The sequence below is a fragment of the Alosa pseudoharengus genome, unplaced genomic scaffold (genome assembly GCF_046254945.1).
Source record: "Alosa pseudoharengus isolate Yale_2024_CS ecotype anadromous, Long Island Sound unplaced genomic scaffold, YU_APseudo_1.1 YU_APseudo_1.1_scf_17, whole genome shotgun sequence".
Classification (NCBI taxonomy): domain Eukaryota; kingdom Metazoa; phylum Chordata; class Actinopteri; order Clupeiformes; family Clupeidae; genus Alosa; species Alosa pseudoharengus.
In genome coordinates, this window is record NW_027468640.1 from 30,990,517 (window position 1) to 31,008,248 (window position 17,732).

At 49.4% G+C, this 17,732-nt stretch overlaps 1 protein-coding gene across 1 annotated transcript in view; it reads right to left on the minus strand.

Moving 5' to 3' along the window:
* Nucleotides 1–17,732, minus strand: part of hectd4 (HECT domain E3 ubiquitin protein ligase 4) — an 80,968-nt gene that overhangs the window by 12,945 nt on the left and 50,291 nt on the right. Inside the window, exons 37-65 of the mRNA XM_076289303.1 lie at nucleotides 16,909–17,098; nucleotides 16,688–16,769; nucleotides 16,185–16,387; nucleotides 15,601–15,736; nucleotides 15,170–15,352; nucleotides 14,862–15,026; nucleotides 14,554–14,723; nucleotides 14,155–14,270; nucleotides 13,867–13,970; nucleotides 13,417–13,578; nucleotides 12,992–13,140; nucleotides 12,708–12,787; nucleotides 12,046–12,209; nucleotides 11,561–11,798; nucleotides 11,080–11,216; nucleotides 10,758–10,884; nucleotides 10,074–10,205; nucleotides 9,608–9,744; nucleotides 9,214–9,374; nucleotides 8,512–8,693; nucleotides 8,035–8,240; nucleotides 7,508–7,638; nucleotides 7,030–7,235; nucleotides 6,182–6,361; nucleotides 4,147–5,666; nucleotides 3,675–3,882; nucleotides 2,801–3,024; nucleotides 2,388–2,533; nucleotides 1,401–1,504 (exon numbers count right to left, since the gene is read on the minus strand). Coding sequence (XP_076145418.1) covers nucleotides 1,401–1,504; nucleotides 2,388–2,533; nucleotides 2,801–3,024; nucleotides 3,675–3,882; nucleotides 4,147–5,666; nucleotides 6,182–6,361; nucleotides 7,030–7,235; nucleotides 7,508–7,638; nucleotides 8,035–8,240; nucleotides 8,512–8,693; nucleotides 9,214–9,374; nucleotides 9,608–9,744; nucleotides 10,074–10,205; nucleotides 10,758–10,884; nucleotides 11,080–11,216; nucleotides 11,561–11,798; nucleotides 12,046–12,209; nucleotides 12,708–12,787; nucleotides 12,992–13,140; nucleotides 13,417–13,578; nucleotides 13,867–13,970; nucleotides 14,155–14,270; nucleotides 14,554–14,723; nucleotides 14,862–15,026; nucleotides 15,170–15,352; nucleotides 15,601–15,736; nucleotides 16,185–16,387; nucleotides 16,688–16,769; nucleotides 16,909–17,098 — 5,943 coding nt within the window. The remainder of the gene's footprint in view (nucleotides 1–1,400; nucleotides 1,505–2,387; nucleotides 2,534–2,800; nucleotides 3,025–3,674; nucleotides 3,883–4,146; nucleotides 5,667–6,181; nucleotides 6,362–7,029; nucleotides 7,236–7,507; nucleotides 7,639–8,034; nucleotides 8,241–8,511; nucleotides 8,694–9,213; nucleotides 9,375–9,607; nucleotides 9,745–10,073; nucleotides 10,206–10,757; nucleotides 10,885–11,079; nucleotides 11,217–11,560; nucleotides 11,799–12,045; nucleotides 12,210–12,707; nucleotides 12,788–12,991; nucleotides 13,141–13,416; nucleotides 13,579–13,866; nucleotides 13,971–14,154; nucleotides 14,271–14,553; nucleotides 14,724–14,861; nucleotides 15,027–15,169; nucleotides 15,353–15,600; nucleotides 15,737–16,184; nucleotides 16,388–16,687; nucleotides 16,770–16,908; nucleotides 17,099–17,732) is intronic.

The window sequence follows — 17,732 nt, forward strand, 5'->3', positions numbered from 1 at the left end:
AATGTAACAAATGATCACTTCATTATGTAACAATCTGCTGCATTTTGTAATAAACTGCTTGAATGCAATATGTAATAAAATTTCCCGCATTTTGTAATACGTTGTTACATATTGCGGTTGTTATTACAAAATGCGGGCGTTGCAAAAAAAACAATTGATGAAAATGTAACAATATGGTGCATTATAAAATAACAAACATCATAACAATGTGCATTTTACTCAAAATTAATATTTAAGAGGACAGTATGTCAAACTATTGCTCAGCTTACAGTACATCGTAACAATCAACTTTTTAACTTTGGTTGTGTTCATTTAAATGCATAAGGGGTTCTTTTGAATGAATAAAGACTTTTGCAATAAACACAGTCAGATCAGTCGTGAGATCAAGTTCGCGCACAAAGGTAAGTGTTTCTGAAAGGCCTAGTTAACCAAATGATAGAACTGACAACTTCATCTCTGTCTTCGCTCAATCAACAGTGAAAAAAAGACATGCAGCAGTTCCATTTTTTTGATTGGATGATCATGACCATTTGCCTACTGAAGTTCTCCAGAAAATAAATTGTTGCCAAATATAAATAGGAACATGGCAAAACCACAGTAATGAGGAACTCTGCCCATTGCTCAAAAAGGTTCCTTACGCATCAGTTTTAGCCTCCTGTGCGTTCCATGAGAATCAAACCCATGTTCTTGGTGTTGAGAGAAAGTGGAATAGAACATTATGTCCAATACTTTAATATGTTGGTTTAATGTTCTGCATTATGCCCAATATTCCAATATGTGGTTTAATGTTCTGCATTTCTCATTAGTGGGTCCCTTTGATACTAAAAGTATGATTCTATGTAATGACTGTATGATATCTGTACTGTCCCTGTGTATATCTGTGTGTGACTGTATTTAGAGATAAGCGGGAATATTATGACTTTGCAGTGTTTCACTGTTCTGCATGGCTGCGTCAGTAGCTATCTGCTCCGGATTGCCAGGTTGCCACTAATCAGTGTAGTCCAGGTGAGATGGGATGACCAACGCCATCTCCCGTCAGCCTGGAAGGATACTTAAACCCTAACTATTTCCTTGTCTAATTAGAGCAGCTGATGGATCTTTAGGTGAAGTCATGCTGTCTCTCCCTTGATGCGCATCATTGTAAATAAACTCTGTTCCTGATTTTTCATACTATTGGTCTGACTGGGTCTCTATTAAATCTATGGTATCAAAATTACCATCAGTGTTGATGGCACCTTGGTCTACTAGTTGCTCTGCCAGTTGAACCACAGGATCCCTATATACTGTAAATGCCTACATCAGTCTATTGTTAAGAGGCAAGTTCAAGGTGAGGTTTATTTATGTTGCACATTATCGTACGCAAAGGTCATTCAGTGTGGGCAGCAGGGTTGGGGATCTACCTTCGAGCTTCTTGGCGGGGGACTTCTCCAGGTCCTTCTCGTCGGGCCGCGCCTTCTCTGGGGACTTGGGCTTCAGAACCGGCTTCTTCTCACTCAGGGCCGTCCTGGTGGGGGAGAGACAGATATAACCTCAACACGTGGGAGGATCCTTTTCTATGCAGGCCACGAGGATGGAGCTTTATAATTAAACTAAATGAGTGCTAATCGCACATGGGCACACACACTCATTACACACTAAATATGCAGGGCTACGTGACATGAGGCACACTTCATCATAATGGAGTTTGTATGGAGTAATGGAGTTTGAGCAACAATGCCCCCGCCATGCAACCTGTAATAATTATGGAGTCTACTTCTATGGTGGTTGACAATTCATGAATTTGAGAGAGGGGGGGGATGAAACCATGTTTAAAGGCGAGTTTGCAATTCTGATCGAATGCATTTTTTTGACAAATGAAATGCATTGCTTCTGTAGTGGTCCATTCTGAATCATCTAAACTCAAATGAGAGACGAACTCAGACCAAGCCATAATTATACAATTTTAACCAAGAAACATTTTAGATCCAGCGTCCAAAAGCACAGACGATAGGGGTGTAAATCTGATCGACTGTTGACCTCAAATGTCAACAACCTTTTTACCAGAATTGCAGACTGCACCTTTAAACCATTTAGCGGAGGGATATGAACGCTTCCTCCGAGTAGCAGAGGAGAAGGAGAGGGAGCGAAGGAGGAAAAGAAGACTGTTGAGGAGGAGGAGGAGAGGGAACGAAGGAGGAAAAGAAGACTGTTGAGGAGGAGGAGGAGGAGGAGGAGAAGGAGGAGAGGGAGCGAAGGAGGAAAAGAAGACTGTTGAGGAGGAGGAGGAGGAGGAGAAAGAGGAGAGGGAGCGAAGGAGGAAAAGAAGACTGTTGAGGAGGAGGAGGAGTAGGAGAAGGATGGGAATGGCTGCATACATGACCGGGTCTAAAACTGCAGAGGGGTCGGACCTGACGCTGTTGAGCACGGACTTCTCCTTGCTGGGCGGTTTAGTGATGGCCCTCTTAGTGCTCACCACCTTGCCCTGGTGCTGCTCTTTGCCTGCCTTGCTGAACTTGGTCTTGTTGGGCTTTGCTGTGCCGTACTTGCGCAGAATCTAAAGGAAAAAAAGCACACACAATCGCACAACATATCGACACAAAACTGTCAACTGACATGTTTTTCATTTAGATTTGGATAACCATTTGAGATCTTACAGACCTCAGTGCTTATTTATGAGCACATCAACAAAGCAAATAAATGTGGTTACAACACAAAGAACACACGTCCAAAATACCCACAAATCAATGTTTATACAGCCAATATTAACACCTGGAGCGTAGGGGACTATTTTGTGGAATATGTTGGCAGACGCCTTGACTACCTGTGTGAGCTGGTCCTCGAGGACTTTCTTTGGCGGCCGCACGTGGGTGAAGAAGACGTGCAGCAGGTTGCCTGGCGTCTGGGAGTTGATCTGCTCCTTGCTCAGGTAGATGTCGCTCACTTTGATGGGCTTGGTGGGGGTCAGGCTGAGCATCTGCTCCGAGAGCATGCAGCTCTTGAAGATGTCCGTGAGGACGTCCCGGGCACCGGGAACCAGCTTGTCACCTGGACAACACAGGAGCAACTTCAGCCTGCGGGTCACACTCAACAGCGCGGTAATGCAAACAAAACTGTGAGGTGTGACATCTGAAATGCAACCACTTTTATTATTATGCACTCTCCCGTCATGCTGTCAACAACAATTCAGTCAATTCAATGATAGACTGATATATGATTAAACGGTTCAAACTATGGCTGTGTAGATCTATTATGGGTAGACATTTTTCGACAGAGAACTGGTTCCTGAACCGGTTCCCTTCAGAATTTTTGGAGCATTGGTGCTAACTAGTGAATCAGTCCGCATAGCCACCAGTTTGGAACAGACCAAGGAAGGACGCCTCATGAACACAGGGTGTTGCGTGCATACTAACATGTACAGGTTGACACGCACACTCCAGTTCATAAAAAAATGAAAAAAAAACACTACTTTTTGATGTGTGCACCGAACCAACATGTTCAGTTTCCAAACAGATTTATTTCTGGTTGAAATGCTCAGAACAATATCTGGAGCGTGAACCAGAATAGAGCTCTCTATTTGAGGAAAAGGTTTATAGGATATCTCTATTTGTACTATAACATACTATTTCATGAAGGTACAATGAAATAAGGCAGTAAGTAACTATGGTCTTGATGGATGCACAGTGTAATTAACCAACCTCGGATGGTCTTATCCAGAAAGTAATCCTCAAGTGCGGAGCTTCCCTGGGTATCAAACAAGCTCTGGTTGACGCTGGAGGCGGTCAGAATCTCCTCATTGGTCATCTCCATTAGCTCCTCCTCCCCCTCCAAGCTGGACAGGCCAATCAGGTCACTGCTGTTGAAGAGGCTGGCACGGATCTTCTCCACCTTGGCACGAGCTCGAACCTAGAGGTCAAGAGGTCAATGATGTCAATGAGACCTCCTTACATGCAGGATAAATGATTCAATAAGGACAACTGAAGTTCTAAAACAGTGTAACCTTTCCTATGGGCTAATACAAATACAGGTCTAGTAAATTATTAGTGAGCGCTTAGCATGCAACTGATAAACATCTCCAACAGCCAAGGCAGAAATGCATGAACATTTTGTGCAAATCTAACCACTCCCATAAACGTCCGACATACACAAATTCTCACCACGAATGCTCACCTCTATGACTGCATATCCTTTAATGGGGCGGCTCAGGCTGGCGTTGTTGTCCAGTGAGGTGACCGTGTACATGGAGCCGGCGTCGGAGCCCGAGGCCGTGTCGGCACTGTCCGGCGGCTCGCCCAGACTCCCGAGGCTGCCCAGGCTTCCCGTGCTGCACAGGGAGATGTCCAGGCTCTCCTGGCTGGACACGGTGTGCGGCTCCTGGCCAGGCCCCAGGGGTGGGGGCGGGGGTGGAGGAGGCGGAGGGGTCGGGGGAGGCACGGCGTTGGGTGTCGCTGCCGTGGGGAGCTCCTGATCGACGGAGAGCTCGCTGGCGGTGCGTGACACGCCACTCCCGCCGCCGCCACCCTGCGAGGAGCTGCAGACAGACGTCTGGCTGGTGGACGCCGAGGCGGTGACGCTCATGGCCGGCGTGACGCTGCTGGAGCTGTCTGGACTCTCAGCCCGACCGCTACCGACGCCACCGCCGACACTAACGCCACAACCGCCACCCTGAGGCCCGGGCCGGTCGCCGGGCTTTCCGTCCAGCGTGGAGCCCGAGGAGGTCGAGCCCTTGGGCTTCTTGGGCTCCTCTTCCTGCAGCGGGATGAAGATCTCGTCCTTAAACAGTCCGCCGTGGCCGTTGCAGGCGCGCCGGATGGCGGCGCGCACCGCCGCCTCCTCCAGGTGCGTGGGCACCCCAGAGATGACCAGCAGTCGGCCGTGGGCGGTGGGGCCCACCAGCGCCTGGCAGGCGTCGGCCACCGCGTCGCCCGTCACGCTCAGGCCCTGCGGGTCCTTGCTGGCCAGGTGGCGCATGATGATTAGGAGCGTGAGGCCGCGGTGGAACCACAGCATGTCCTCGGGCTTGCCGCCGGCCATGTTGAGGAGCGCGCTGTCGCTCTCCGAGAGGCGTGCACCGCCACCGCCGCCCCCTCCGCGTTTCCCAGAGGCCACTGCGGCCGCCACCGCCGAGCCGCGCTCCCTCTTCAGCTTGACCTTCTTGCGCTTGGACAGCAGGCTGGGGCTGTGCGGCGTCTGGCCCGGCGACGACGACGACGACGACGAGGAGTCGCTCAGGTTGGGCGCGCTGGCCGACGTCAGGGCGCCGCCCGGCCCGACCATGCTCACTCCGCCGCCCGTCCCCGAGCCGCCGCCGCCGACGCTGAGCGGCAGCGTCACCTCGGCCACGGCCAGGCACACCTCCATGAGCGCGTGGAAGTACGTGGAGAAGCGGCTCTGCTCCGAGGCCAGGGCCACCGCCGCCGCCTGTCCGCCCGTCGACCCCCCGCTGCTCCCACCGCTCCCGGCGGCCTGCAGCCAGCTCTGCGTCTCGCGGTCGTACAGCTTGCGCATCTCTGTCTGCAGGGCCATGAGAACGGCCAGGCACGGGTTGAGCATCAGGGCGATGGAGCTGGACAGGCCCGCGGGGCTACACCGCTGCTCCAGCTGGTGGATCTTGCGGAAGAGCTCGGCCAGCAGGTGGAAGACCAGCTCCTTGATGCTGGGCGCCAGGTCGGTGGTCCACAGCAGACCGCCTGAAGGGGGGGGGCAGGGAGGTAAGGGTTAGGGGCAGACAGCATAGCTCACAGATAAGGATGGGTTGTCTTTACGTGACAACATTTCACCTGAGCAGCCAAAGTGGCAACCAAACAAGTTGCAGCTCTTTGTAAACTAAATACACAGTTAGGAACAAAATTATTCATACCCCTGATTTAATGTTCATTTAATGTATATATATTTAATTGATTTAATGTTTGTATATAGTGTCATATATACTGTATATATGACAATTGTGACCACCACAACTCACAAAGGTTACAAAGATTAAGGCTAAACTGTTTGCTGTTTGCCAATGTGTTTACTGAAATCAGATGTATGTATCTAGAACACTACACAAAATTAAAGAAGGAAGCTTCTTGACTGATCCCAGAATATCATTGACAAGAATTCATAGCACACTGTTGAGAGTTAGCGCCTCTCCTCCCCTGATCTGGGACTCATAGCACACTGTTGAGAGTTAGCACCTCTCCTCCACTGATCTGGGACTCACCAAGCAACTCCACCACCTGCAGCAGCACAGAGGAAGGCACGGTGTCCAGCTCGTCCTCCGAGTGCTCGCTGCTCTCGCCAAGCGTCCAGGTCAGCAGCTGCTCGGCAAACGCCATGGCCAAAGGAAACTCCAGAGGCAAGGAGTGCAGGACCAGCACCGTACCAGGAGGGGGCGACACACCTGACACAGACAAATCAATTCAAATTACATTGAAAAACAATTGTTTTGAAAGTCATGAAAAGATTTCCAAAAATGGACCTTCCCATATTCAAAGTGTATAAGAGAGAGAGAGAGAGAGAGAGAGAGAGAGAGAGAGAGAGAGTGTGTGAGTGTGAGTGAGTGAGTGGCCCAATCCCAAAGTGAGGCCTGAGGACTAAGGGCTAAAGACTCACAGACTTAATTGATCTCAGGTGCTAAGTGAGTGAGTGTGTGAGGCCACATGCTCAGATAGGTATAAATGTGATTGGGACAGCACATGCTACCATGGCGACGTTTAATAACAAAGATGTTGCTGACACTTGCCGGTTCTGTTCTGTGGTCGTGTGTCGTGCTGTTGTTTACCTTTGTAATTTCCTGATTTCCCTATGCGTCTCCGCGGTAAACGTCACACAACGCTTTGAACTGTGGGTAATTCTGCGCTGGCGCAGACTCACGGAAAGGGCTCAGTAAGTGTGTACTCAAACCCTCACGCCCATTGAAATGAGACATTGGGACAGACCTTAAGGATTTCACGAGAACGCGCTACAAAGTCCCTCTGTTAGTCCGGACTTTGGGATTGGGCCAATAAGTAAGTGAGTGAGTGAGTGTGAGTGTGAGTGTCTGTGTGTGAGTGTGTGTTATGGACTCACCCAGTTTGATGTGGATCTTGTCTGTGGGGATGAGGACAGAGGGGTACTGGTTGGTGGTGGGTGGGGGCGTCAGGCCGGTGTTGGAGGGTGAGGCGTCCAAGGGGTAGCACACGGCCTCCATCAGACTCAGCTGGCCGTTGCGCCGGACCTTGTGGCCCAGTCCGTACACCAGCACCCGTGCCCATGGGGCCTTGTACAGGGAGGAGCTGAGGGCAACACACAGGTCAACAGAGAATGAATATGAGAGCGCTCATCAGGTCCACCCTGCTACCATGAATTTCCCAGGACTTGACTTGACATTTCAATCACTGCACGTGTATATGCTGATTAACATCAATATTTAATACATTTGTTATAAATTATATAAACTTTTACAGAGTGAACCAATTTGGCTTTGTTCTTTGAAGACTAGTGTGCTACCTGTCTACACCCTGTGCCTGTGAGGTGACTGCGCGCGTGTGTGTGAATCTAAACTCACTCTTTGCGGCAGCCTAGTTGACTCTCCTTGCAGGAGACCACCACAAACGCAGCCCCAGGGAAGTTGACGTCCATGCTGACCTTGGACTCGGTCACAGGAAACTCCTCCGAGGTGAACTGCTCTGGAGCGTGCTGCGTATGTAACAGAGCAGGACGCCGCCATCAGTGAGAGGAGGAGCCAACAGCAATAACACTTACACTGGAACATCATGCTGCAAGCAGGTGCAGTTAAGTCAAGCTAGCATGTGTTGAAAGTCAATATGGCTAATACACCCATTAAGAAGCCGACCCTTGATAAAGGCGGTTTGCCGAAACGTGGGCCTTGAATAAGTGACTTCAAAAGAGATCAGAGTGTGGGACTACCCTGTCCTTATTCATAATATACAGTTCATAACAAAACAGAGAGGACCAGGATTCATCATGTTAAAAAATGCACAAAACAGTATAATGAAATAAACTCAATAGGATTCCCACAGGCAACATTTCACACTTATACCGAAGTGTGAATGAGTGCGTGTCTGTTCTGACCTGCAGGAAGCAGCAGATCTGCTTGGTGAGGTCCAGCAGGCTGTCGTCGCCCTGGTGGAGGGCGCGGGTGATGGCCACGGTCAGCCACTCGCGGATGGCCTGGGCGTTGCCCTGGTAGAAGAGCTCTGTGGGAGAGCAGCTCTGACCCTGCAGATTGTGCAGCACCGACTGGGCCAGCAGGATGGAGCTGGAGCTGATGGTGCCGTCTGCATGCGGGTGGAGGAGCCGGACGGTGATGGAGATACAAACAATATCATTATGTCAATATGTGTAAGGATGTGTGTGTGTGTGTGTGTGTGCATTCTACATGTGCATGGAAGGGTTAAACGTTCGATCAGATGTTAGGGTTAAATCAATACTCCTTCATACCAGTTAGTAATCTAAGCCAAATCAAAGCAACAGCTTAGTGTTGAGCTAAGAGTCTGTCGCACTTTTTGGCAGCAATGTGGATTTGGAACTACAGTTTTGTGTACTAACCCGGCAGGGGTGGAGCCAGCAGCTGATTGGACAGAAGCTGCAGGTGCTCGAGGGTGATGTCGCGCACGGCGGGGATGTGGAAGAGGCGGGTGAAGGTGTGGGGGCTCTTGGGGGCGAAGATGTTGAGCAGCGCCATGCGGCAGTAGAGACGCGCCAGACCACTCTCACACCTCAGCAGCTCTCTGGAACACACACACACACACACACACACACACACACACACACACACACACACACACACACACACACACACACACACACACACACACACACACACACACACACACACACACACACACACACACACACACACACACACACACACACACACACACAGACCTCACATATCACACTGGCCATAACGTAACAGAAATACGACAAATACATATCACACTTCACCTAACTTCACCTTTAAGTAGCATCATGCAGGAAGTGATAATATACTAACACAAATAAAGCTGCTTAAAATGTCAGATTAACCCAGAAAAGTATCTTTCCCATATGAAATGTCACACTAGTGCACAACTGGATTGGTTGTGTTTGGTGATGGGATCGTAAGGGAACATGTAATATGTGATGTAATGTAACATAATGAAATTGAAATGTAACCTAGAAAGCAGTCATCAGACAAATGTGAGTTGTAACCAGTATGTGTGTGGGTGTGTTTGAGCTGCACTGTGTCCAGGGCAGGCTGTGGGTTACCTGTGGATCTGGATGTTGCTGCTGTCCAGAGACACCAGGCCATTGGCTGCAGTTCTCCGAGAGCCTGCTGGGGGGCGCTCCAACATCTCAATGGGGTACCAGTACCTCACCAGCACCCCCTCGCTGCGCAGGTACGTCTCCACCTGGACCAGCTCATTCACCTGAAGATACGCACATGGACAGGATAAACACTTGTACACGGGACTCTTGATAATGTGTTCCCCTCACTCTGGCCTTAACACTAGATAAATAACGCTAGATAAAAAGGTAAATACTCAGTAGCGTGCTGTTGCCTGGAACTAATTGGTATTTGGTGCTTAAATCTGGAAGCTACCAGTAAACATAACACTCCACCACCTGCCCCATGAAGTTTCCTGAAATGACCAGATCTTACCGAATCCACATCTAGGACAACCCCGTGCAGGCCAAACGTTTTGAGCATGCCCCTGATGGCAAACTTGGGCAGGGCAGTGCTCCCTGTTGAACTGCTAGTGTTGTTGGTGTCTGGACACCGGATCACCACCATCAGACCTGAGACAGACAGACAGACAGACAACATTAATGACTGCCACCAATTAGAACGATGACTCTATAAAGGTGTGTGGGATCGTTCTGTAACTGCGCAGTGTGTCCGTATATAGAATAAGAATTGCATTATTGGTAATGGTGTTATGTTAAATTGTTATTGAGAATATCACAATAAAATTCCATTTGAAGTCGAACTACACCCAAATGTGTGTTAAAGTTCATGTTTATATGTTCCAGTATGTGTGCCAGAGTTCATGTTTATATATAGCTGTGTATTGACGTATGGGACTTTTGAACAGCACATGTGTGTGGTGGGTTTGTGTGCTGGGCACCTTTGCGGACTTTGTCGATGGTGAACTTGTTGGCCTCTTCCTTGATGTCCTCAATGGTGGGCAGGTAGAGAGGGATGCCCCCGTTTTCCTCGTACAGGAATTCCACTGTTTGCCTGGCGATGTCCACCATGCCTAGCAAGCAAACACACATGGTCAAACTCACATGGTCAAACAAACAAAGGAGCACCTGGTCAAGCAAGCAAGTTCACGCGGACCCTTTCTGCCTAGTAATAACAGAAAAAAGTTTGTTCTGAGTCTAAAAATAGTGTGTGAAACCAAACCTAAAATCAGAAAAGAAAGTGGCAGGGGTCATTGGGAGACTCCAAGAGTATTCAACAGAGAATTTCCAGACAAATACTGATTGAAAACTTTGCCTTATGAGGGTCATCCATAAGCCCTAGCACATCTAGTCTCTCTGTCAATCACCGCAATTCCAGTGAAGCTGGAGCTGAAGCTAAACTGTTAGCATCTTAGTCCTTGGAAAAAGTTTTGTTATTACAAAAGCTACATTTTGTCCACTGACTTAGGGTTCCTGCAAAGTTAAAAAAGGGTATATGTTACACTTTGTGTTGAATTCACATGGGGGAAAAAGCCCTCTTGGGTGACAATGAGAGATCCTGGGATAACAAGACGGTGCTTTTATTTGTAAAAGTATGGTTGATGGGTCAAATGTGGCGGACTAACCGAGCTGGAGGGCGCCTTTAATCTGATCCAGGCCGGACTTCCTCTCCGCCTCATTCCTGAAGCGCCGGCGGATAGTGGGGAACACCTTCGTCTCCCAGGCCTTCACCAGCAGCGCATAATGATCCTCCTGAGACACAGTCACAGAGAAAAGAGAGACAGATAGACAGAGAGAGAGAGAGAGAGAGACAGAGAGAGAGAGAGAGAGAGAGAGAGAACACAACAGGGTGGGTGAGAACACTTCGTAAGCCACACAGCAGGCTTAGTGTAGATGATATCTCTTCCTACAGAAGTGACCATTATATGGGATGAGTGACTTCCTCACCCTGGGCATGTCCTCGTCGTCCTCATCATCGCTCTCGTCGTCGGCCAGGGGCGGGGGGTGCGGGTCAGGCCCAGAGGTCACCAGGTTCTCGTAGCTCAGCTCCACTTTGTAGTGACAGGACGCATCACTGTTGTACTCTGTGGAGAAAACAATGCAGACACAGAGAATTCTTACACACACTCATGCCTGGTCCTGAAACACAATGTTATTCTAAAGTTTGCATTTTTACAGCAAACAGCCATACTAGTCCCATACCAGTAGCCAAGTGACTGGAAACTGACAATACCAACATCACATTAACACTGACTTTGCACACCACCTTTCATTGACCACAAATAATAATACACAGTTGAACTGCATGTAGACATGAGAATGATTCATACCGGTAGATCAGTAACTATAAGGCCTATTTGATATCAGTTACTCTTGGTAAAGTTGGGTAAGCAAAAGGCTCAATTATTCAGATGGACGGCGTGCTCACGTTGCTGGGTGGACGCCACAGCGGCGATGCGGCATGGCGGGCCATGGGAGCCGGGGTCTGATGCCACGCTGGTGCCAGCGTCGTTGTCACTGTCAGAAGCCATGGCGAAGGGCAAGGCCTCGAAGTTGGCACTGATCTCCTCGGAGAGGTCCACACACAGGTCGGCAGCGTTCCGGTGAGCCTGGCCCTCGGCGTATGCAAACGGCCGGCACCCAAAGTTGGCACGGATCTTTGTGTTCTATAGAGACAAAACGGACTTGAAGGTTGAACTAGCTACTATAAAAAACAGTCGCTATTAATATAGAGGTAACTAAACCGTATTTACATTCAAAACATCTTGAGATGAAAAAAATTAAGATATACTTCAAAATATTATTGATTGAAGCAAACTTAGGGGCTACAAGCAAGTATTTACTATGAATAAAATCAAAACATGAGATTATAGTTCCTAAGAGTGTCCGTTGTAAAAAGAGTGTCATGCACACCTTCTTCTGGATATGCACCAGTGGCCACATGCCCCCGGCCACCTCCTCCAGGTAGGGGCTGAGTCTCTGGCCGCAGTAGGTGAAGTACACGCGCCCTTTAGGGGCCTGGCCTGGGGGTGGAGGGGTGCCCTCCGAGCGCTCCCACCCAATACCCGCAACGTCCCCTGGAAAAGGAAGGTTTTAGAAAACATTTTAGAAACAAATTAAGATGCAAAGGGGATTCAGAGTGCTTCCAGGAGACTTTAAATCAATTAACAGCTCTTTTGTTGCAGGTGTAAATCCAACGAAAAACAACGAAAAACAAAGGCACTCTGTATTGGAAAAATATCAAGAAGGCCTCTAATAAAGCATGGCAAAAACTGTTTTAAAAACACACGGGCCTATGCACTGTGGACATCTTGGCCTTCTTCACGGTGCCCTGAAGCAGTTTTTGCCATGCTTTATTAAAGACTTCTTTGATATTTTTCCAATACAGAATACATTTTAGAAACAATTTTATGTAACATTCCCTGAGAGAACGTTTGACACGTTTGCCAAATTCTTGTCTTTAGCTATGAATGCGAGCTGGATAAGTGGGAAGCCTCCCTAGCTTAGCATGCTTTGGTATGGGAAAGGCTGCTGAAAGGGGGGGGGGGGGTGAGAAGGATGCTTTTGAAGCTCACCTGGCAGCAGGGCTACATCTAGCCTCACGCTCTTCCACTGCAGCAAACTGGAGCCATTATAGTGCACTGCTCTTCCATTACTGAGAGAGAGAGAGAGAGAGATAGAGAGAGAGAGAGAGAGAGAGAGAGGGAGGGAGGGAGGGGGTGGGGAGAGACAGAAAGAAAAAGATTAAGAACAGGATCGTACTGATTTAGTGCTGAAACAGGTGAAAGAGCATCTGGAGAAGAAGAGGTCAACAGGTCTTGTGAACTAGAGGAAGTGGCTGGCGAGAGGAGCAGCGTACTTATGGAAGAGGCAGGTGCCCACGGGATTAGTCCACGCCCCGTCCCTCTTCTCGGCCTCGGTGGCGAAGCCGAAGGACACGATGGGGCCACTGTCATCCTCGGAATCTCCATAGGAAACAATCTCGACCTCCCAGTAGAAGGAAGGTGCCTACACAGACACATAGAATGTGTTGGAGTGCAAAGAATGCAGGCGTCAGTATGCGCAGGTTCTGTTAACTGGATTTGAAATATAATTTTACACACTGACTGCTGTCCTAAATGGAAATGTCTTACATGAAAGTGTTGAAATAGAATGATTTCTTATTCCATGAACTCATTTGTGACACATAATGAGTCTATCCACCATAAGAGTAGATAGCATTGCATCAAAACCGTACACTGTGTAGTCTGATGGCCGTGCCAATGAGCCTGTCAGCCCTCTTACCTGTACAGGAACAGGTGAGGTGGCGTAGATGAAGGTGCCCCTGGGGAGGCCACCTCCAGCGCTGGGGTCGGCCAGGAAGGTCACAGAGGTCAAGTGGGAGGAGAACATGCAGGCACGGACCGGCGGGAAGACCCGCGATGGACACCAGGTGATCTCCTTTGGCTGGAGAAGAGGGAGAAAATGACCAAATCAGCATGATGAAAGTTACTCTGGCATGGCCACTTACTGACCAACTTCCCAAACTTTTTATCTTTCCCATCTGCATGTAAACTGTACTATGGTTACGAAAGTGGGTCAAAGATAGATGCCATAGATCGATAGATCAACGGTCAGTCTTGCCACCATCATTTGAGGACTCATTTGAAGTGTTGGATCCATGTTAGAAGTGTGAAGTGTTGGATCCATGTTAGAAGTGTTAGATCAGAGAGTGTGAGCGAGACTGGTTCTCACCTGTCGTCTGTCGGTCTGTAGAGGGGGAGGTGGGGGGCGAGCGCAGTCTCTGTACAGCATGCGCAGACGCTCACACTGGGACTCCACCATGCCCAGCCGCTCACCTGCACACACACACACACACACACACACACACACACACAATGTACCACACATGATAATCTGAAAGTAAAGTGTTTAGTGCATTGATGGCGTGCCTGCGGTGTGTGTATGTATGATTGTTAACGTGTGTGTGTGTGTGTGTGTGTGTGTGTGTGTGTGTGTGTGTGTGTGTGTGGATGTACTCACCAGGGCTGCACTCCTGGGCCACCAGGTTGAGCACCTCCACGGCGGCAGGACACTGCTGGATAAACTCCTCACAGAAGGAGCTGTCCTCCAGGAGCTGGGCCATCACCAGACACGCCCTGGCAAAACACACACACACACACACACACACACACACGTGTTAACAATCATACAGACACAAAGTATAATGTATAACCAAAATAAAACAGTGTGTGATGTTAATAAGCTGTGGAAGTCAGCTCAAGACGAGTAAAGTAATAAACACGATACAAAAAAGATACAAATTACCACACAAATTTACACATAACTATTCAGTAATCCACCCATGTTAATATCACTACACACTAGCCCGAAACCAAAGGCCCCCTTTGTATTCGCATCTCTCCCCAGGGGGGCTCTGACCTGGTGCGGATCTCAGCCAGCAGCCGCACAGCGGCCATGACGGGGCTGGACCCATCCCCAGAGGCGGGCAGGGACGTGTGGATGGACAGACTGCCCTCTTGTGGCAGCAGCATGGACTGCACCGCCTGCACCACCTTCTCCGTGATGGACAGCTTGTACAGAGGCAGGGCCTGAAGAGCAGCAGTCAGATGCGCAAAATCAGGCAAAAATATGATGCAGATATAATTAAATGCAGAAAATATATATTTTCTTGGTTTGATAAAATACTATTCTGGAGCCTATGGATGCTGAGACTGAGGAGGCTGTACCTCTGAGCGTGGGGTGCAGAGGCGTGAGATGGGCACGGTCAGCACGTCCGAGGCCTTGCACGCTCGCCTGTACTCGCAGGACGGGAATTTCACTGTGGCGATGCCCTCCTGCTCGTTGATGGACATGACCACGCCCACGCTTCCCAGTACACCTTTGCCAACCACCTGCCAGAGAAGAGGGGGAAGGAGAGGATTATGGGAAATGTAGTCCTGCATGGGTCACAAATCAGGAAATGGAGAAATGATGTATGATGAAGCAAATGGCGACAGAGCGAGCGAAAAGAGAAGGGCTCCAGCCTTGCGCTGACCTGGACCTCGGAGCCGATCTTGATGGTCTCCTTGAAGCCTCCCAGGGCGCAGAGTGCAGCCACAGCCTGCCGGCCGATGGCCTGAAGGGTGGCCAGCTTGCGTCCGCTGCTGCTGCCGTTCTCCAGGATGCTCTCGGCGTACTTGCCCAGCTGGGGGATAAACATGAGGGCGCGGGACAGTACCTGGGGACAGCAGGAGACCACCACACCATTACCAGCCTGGACCACAGACACCACTGGCCAGCACACTGCAGATGGACAAGGACTGGAAACTACTGTAAAACCCTTTTGGAATGGTTCAACGATTCAGGTGTAAGGCTGTTGATATTTGAGCTCAACTGCCAATCAAATAAATGACACCCCACCCCACCCTTTCCGCACATTTACGACACCGGATTGTAACCCAGAAGAAGAACGGTCTGCTCAGGTACCTTCTCTGCAGTGCTGGTCCAGATCTGGGCGGTGTTGGACTCGGGAGCGGTCAGGAGGCTGTGCAGCAGAGCAATGACCTCGGCTGCCATGCTGTTGGCCACGTGGCCGCTGATGAAGGGACGCACCGGATCCGACCTGAGAGAGACGGACGCAGGAGAAATGAACAAGTACACGTTTATTTATCTACTGACAAAGATAGATTTTGACAGAGAAGAGTGACAGAGAGATCTGGAGGGTGGGATCGGGGGAAATGTCCCTGTGGGCGTTTGGACCTAAATGTGATACAAACACTGCAGCAGCCTACGCCACAGCGTCCCCAACAACAACAACTCATTTCAATAAGAATGCAGAAAAACCCTCATGGGACACCTATGAGCCCCAGCACAACATTCATATGCAAATAAGAAATCAGACTCTCCATAGAAATCCTCCTTAGATACTCTCTCAAACAAGTGTCTGTACGCAAAAGCAACCAGTTAATTGGGCCACAATGCGTCTTCACACAAAGAGGCTGTTTTCATCCCAAATACTCCCAACGTAACGGAACCCCCTTTTCCACACACACACACACACACACACGCACCTGGCAAGGTCAGCGTTGCGGTCTCTGCAGACGGCGGTCTGGGCGCTCTTCTTCTTGTCGCCGGTGGTGGTGGCTCCGGACGTCTCCTGGGCCAGCGCCTCCACGGGGGGCCCCACGCTGACGATCAGCCCCGACTGGGCCCACTTGTTGGCCTTCCGCAGCGCCGCCGACGCCTCCTCAGTGACCACCTCACAGCAGCCCGTCTGACCGCACACACGGGGACAGAGGGACAGGTCAGCATAACAGGGCAGGCTTTAGACCTGATGATTTATGGAGTCTAACTCTTCTGGCTTAAGAAGTAGGCAATACCACTTGCAGTGTAGAAGTGTAGAAAATATCATATTTCAAGTTTAAAAACATGATAAACTTTAATGTCAACACTACTAAGAAGAACACATTAAAGTTATCTATAGGATTGCTGCCCAGGTCTTTTAATTGCTTGATGATTCAGGAGTCTTTCATTGGTGTTAACGTTACTCCCTTTTTCATCAGAGGCTGCTCACCTTGGTCATATCCCGGTCCATCTTCACCACCTTCTCCATGTTGGCCCCAGTGCCCAGCCGGAATGGCCGGCCCTCTGAGCTACTACAGGACGACAAGCAGGCAACAGATGAGTGAAACTGTCATACCTTGACACACAATGTCAAGTGTATGTCAATGTTAGATTGTGTCAATGTCATCGACAGACACAAAACGGCCGCCACCTCGGGACAGGCCCCATTACCTGAGAAGGGGCTGCAGAACCTCGTGAGAGGACTGGTCCTCGCGCTTGTGGATGAAGATGGACAACTTGCCGTCCACCGCCTCGCTTTCCTCGCTGGCGTCCTTGTCTGACTTGAGAGTGCCCTTGGGACTGCCGCGTGACAGGCTGGTGTCCGGCTCCGACGAGCTGGGGGATAGCAGCGTCTGGCAGCCTGCGATGAGGCAGCGAACAGGGCTCAGATTACGAGATGCACAACATGCATATCAGGCGAACAAATCATAATAAGAAAAACAATCAACACTGCGAAAGTGATAAGTCACGTACTTCTACTTTTCATATGTTTTGATGTATTTGTTACAAGTTGCAACAAAATAACTTATGACTGTTGGTGACACTGCACAGATTTTCACAGTGAAAAGGAAGCATGAATTACCCATCTTATTTTTTCTAAGCCTTAAATATGACAAACCGTTGCGAATTTCTACTTTTTGTGTTTTGACCCGTTCAGAGCATTTTGAAAGCCTACAACTGCTGGTGCTGCAGTTCTTAGTTTTCTGCGACAAAGCAGCAGCATCAAAAATGCATCAGATTCCAGGCATGAAATAGGACACTGCCTGATCAGCCCTCTCTCTCTGTATCTGACACACAACTGATAAATGACTGCAGTGCCACCCCAGACACCACCGCCCCTGCATGCCTCTGCCTGGCGGGCACTGCCCCTCCTCACTGGGCACTGGGGGTTTCATCAACTAGCCCACTAGTCAAATATTAAAATCACTAGTCAGTGCTGTAGGCAGCAGTCAACTGCTAAATGGGCTAAACATGTTTGGAAGAACTTCACTGAA